This window comes from Myripristis murdjan, chromosome 22 (genome assembly GCF_902150065.1).
Source record: "Myripristis murdjan chromosome 22, fMyrMur1.1, whole genome shotgun sequence".
In the NCBI taxonomy this organism is placed as follows: domain Eukaryota; kingdom Metazoa; phylum Chordata; class Actinopteri; order Holocentriformes; family Holocentridae; genus Myripristis; species Myripristis murdjan.
Window position 1 is genome coordinate 233,360 of NC_044001.1, and position 3,513 is coordinate 236,872.

At 49.1% G+C, this 3,513-nt stretch overlaps 1 protein-coding gene across 1 annotated transcript; it reads right to left on the reverse strand.

The window, feature by feature from the left end:
• Nucleotides 1–1,066: 1,066 nt before the first annotated feature.
• clec14a (C-type lectin domain containing 14A) lies at nucleotides 1,067–3,300 on the reverse strand. The gene has a single exon (XM_030045235.1). The coding sequence runs from the start codon at nucleotides 3,204–3,206 to the stop codon at nucleotides 1,914–1,916; it is 1,293 nt and encodes a 430-aa protein (XP_029901095.1). The 5' UTR covers nucleotides 3,207–3,300; the 3' UTR covers nucleotides 1,067–1,913.
• Between the last annotated feature and the right edge of the window lie 213 nt (nucleotides 3,301–3,513).

Genomic DNA, 3,513 nt, shown 5'->3' on the forward strand with positions numbered 1-3,513 from the left:
ACTTCTATCCAGGAAGAGGAAGATAAAACTTTATTGACAGTGAAGTGGCAGCAGAAGTTCACACAGTTCAACAAAATCTAATTTATATAGAGAAACTCCTGGAGGACCTGAGGACAGCCGAGCCACAAACCTCAGACCGTCCCAGGTTCATGTCCAGCTCTCCATCAGCCCATAACCAATCAGAAAAAATCAAATGAAACCATATATAAATTTATTTTCATAGTAGTAATAAAAATCTTTAAATCTTAAAAATACTATAAATATCAATTTTTAAAAAAAAATGTTTAGAAATGGCATTTAAAAAGGACATTTTCAACATTTTTACGCAGCGTTAGACAGCAGACTCCATGCAGCAAAGAGTTTTCATTCTGCAGAGCCAAGCTGGAGAACAGCTGAAAACCCAAACCATTTAAAGCGTCAGAGGCGTTCTGTCGGTTCCAGTCTGTTGGACGGGACGCCGCAGGTTCGAGTCCTGTCCAAGGACCTGGGGTCCTTGAGCAAGGCAGTGAAGCTCCCACGCTGTGGCCTGGATGTAAACTGGTGCCAAGTGGTCAGATCCGGGAGCCGCCGGCGTCGAGCTCGGAGCTGAGCGACGCCACAGCATGATGCTCGGGGATGAGGACCATGTGGACTCTACTTTCCTGCCTTAACAAAACCTGATTTCTTAAAACGAACCCCGAGCAAATCCACTGCACCTCTTTCAAAACACATGCTGGGACAGAGCAGCAATCAGCAACACTGATTGTACTACATGACACTATACTAAAAAATACATGACACTACACTAAAAAATACACCATACTACACTACACTACACTAAAAAAATACACCATACTACAGTACACTACACTAAAAAAATACATGACACTATACTAAAAAATACACCATACTACACTACACTACACTAAAAAAATACATGACACTATACTAAAAAATACACCATATTACACTACACTACACTAAAAAAATACATGACACTATACTAAAAAATACACCATACTACACTACACTATACTAAAAAAATACATGACACTATACTAAAAAATACACTACACTACACTAAAAAATCCACCATACTACACAACACAACACTAAAAAATACACCATACTACTCTACACTACACTAAAAAAATCCACGACACTACACTAAAAAAAATACACCATACTACACGACACTACACTAAAATTTACACCATACTACACTACACTACAATAAAAAATACACCATACTACACTACACTACAATAAAAACACAACATACTCAATTATAATTATTATAATAGAAGGGAAATAAGGGAAAAGGATCATGAGCACATGAATTAAGTTACATGAGATTTTTTTTTACAAGACATTTGTCAAATATGTTGTTCAAACTAATTTGATAAAACAGTCTTGATTTTAGCCCTCAGCCAATCAAAACCCTGACCATAACCCAGTGGGTGTGTCATCCAATCACAACCCAAACAGACAGAACCATGAACGCCACTCAGTTCTCAAAAGAACAGAAATTAGAAATGATCCCGTCATGACCCAAACTGTAAGAGCTTATGCTTTTGAAATTACTTGACATCAAATCTTCAGATTCTTGACAGACATTTGAGAGCAATGCATTCTGGGTTGACGAACCTGAGTGCGTGTCCTGCCCAGAACTCTGGTGGGATTCATAACAACACTTCTTGACCATGGTCCTCGTCCCTGAACATCACACCTGGACGCCCGAGGCTGCTCTCAGCGTCAGACCTCTGACGCTGAGGGCTCCGCCCACTAGGCTGGATCTGACCAATCAGAGCAAGATCATGATCAAATTCTGACCCCGGTGACAAAGCACCACCGGGGTTCAAGCCTGACAAACTGTACGTGTTTCTTTACCAGCAGTGACATCACACAGCGTCCACCAATCACACGTTGTTTCTTCATGTGGCCTTCTTCTCATTGGTGGTTTCTAAGGAGTCCCTGCCGCCGTCCTTGCTCTCCATGGCTAACTTCTCCGCCTTCTTCATGGCCCGTTTCTTGGAGCGCCTCATCAGGCAGCACTTCACCACCACGCCCAGCAGCACCAGCAGCAGCACCAGCACCAGCACCGCCACCAGCCCCGGGATCAGGATTCTGGATGTGCTTCTGTCCTCACCTTCACCCGGGCCAGGCGACGGCGAGGGAGGGAGGGACTCGATGCAGACAGCGGAGCTCTCGCTGTGGTTATTCCCGTCACGGTCGTAGCAGACGCAGAGGTACGAGCCCGGCGTGTTCACACAGCTGTGCCTGCAGGGGCTGTTGCCACACTCGTCCACATCCACACATCTCCAGGCGGCGTCGCGCTGGTAACCGTCCTGGCAGGGCAGGCAGACGTCGTTGAGGTCGACAGCAGAGCCGTTCAGATGACACGCGACCGGGCTGCCGGAGCAGAAGAGCTGCAGCCGGACCCCTGACCAGCAGTCCACCTGCACATTGTTGCCGCCGAGCAACGATGTGCAGGTGAATGAGCGCACTTCCTTGATGTGGGGCATGTGGCAGGGGTCAGAACCGGTGTCCGGTCTGGGCCTGGGATGTGGCTCAGGTTCTGGCTTTGGTCCCGGTTCAGGCTTTGGTTCAGATTTGGATTCAGGCGTAGGTTCAAGTTCAGGATCTGGTTCTGGTGTAGATTCACGTGTAGGTTTAGCTTCAGGTTCAGGTTTTGGTTTTGGTTTTGGTTCTGGTTCGGGCGGCAGTGGCCTGCTGTCTCCCTCTCCTGCCTGTCTGTCTCTCTTGCAGATGAAAGGGTAGCTGACCTTGCAGGTTCCGGAGATGAAACCCCAGCTGGTCACAGTCGACCCATCAAACTCTCCCGACAGCACCGCGCAGCGCAGCGCAGTGCATGTGGCCTCCGGCTCCATCCTCCAACGGTCCACCTCTGACTCCTGGCTGCCGTTCGTCGTCCACTTGAAGCCCTTCAGAGGACGTTCTGGGACCACGCACTCATTCTTGGACTTCCTCAGCCCCACCCAGAAGGTGAAGTTGTTATAGTAGTTGGGCAGAACGCCTGAGACCAGCTGCAGGATGTCGGCGGCCTCCTGCGCCGTGCTCAGTGTGGTCAGGACGCCTGGGGAACATTTCTGCAGAGCCCTGTCGAAGCTGGCCGGCTCCAAGTGGACGGTGTAGCGTTCTTCAGGCCCGCCGGAGACCAGCAAGAAGACAGTCCAGAGGTAAATCCAGCAGTGGGACGAGTCCATCTGGACGTGGAGGCTGAATCCAGTCTGTTTGTGCTCTGTCCTCCACAGCAGCTCTGCCAGCAGACTGAGCGGCGTGGCCTCGCCCTCCCCATCACGCTCGCCGCCTCGGCCCTCCCCGGCAGCTCAGGAAGTGTGCTGTGTCTTGATAGGGTGGGCTGGTTTCCTCCAGAGAGCCGCGCTGCTGCTGGGAGGAGAAAAACTTCAGAGCCTGAGGCCTGATGATGGATAACTCCACGTCAGGACAGATTCCTACAGCAACTCAGAGCGCTACCTACACTGTAAACTGCCAGGAGTAGTCAGTCAGTAA

Bases quoted from the DNA above. Each gene is read 5' to 3' on its own strand.
- clec14a (XM_030045235.1), bottom strand. From the start codon at position 3,206: ATGGACTCGTCCCACTGCTGGATTTACCTCTGGACTGTCTTCTTGCTG.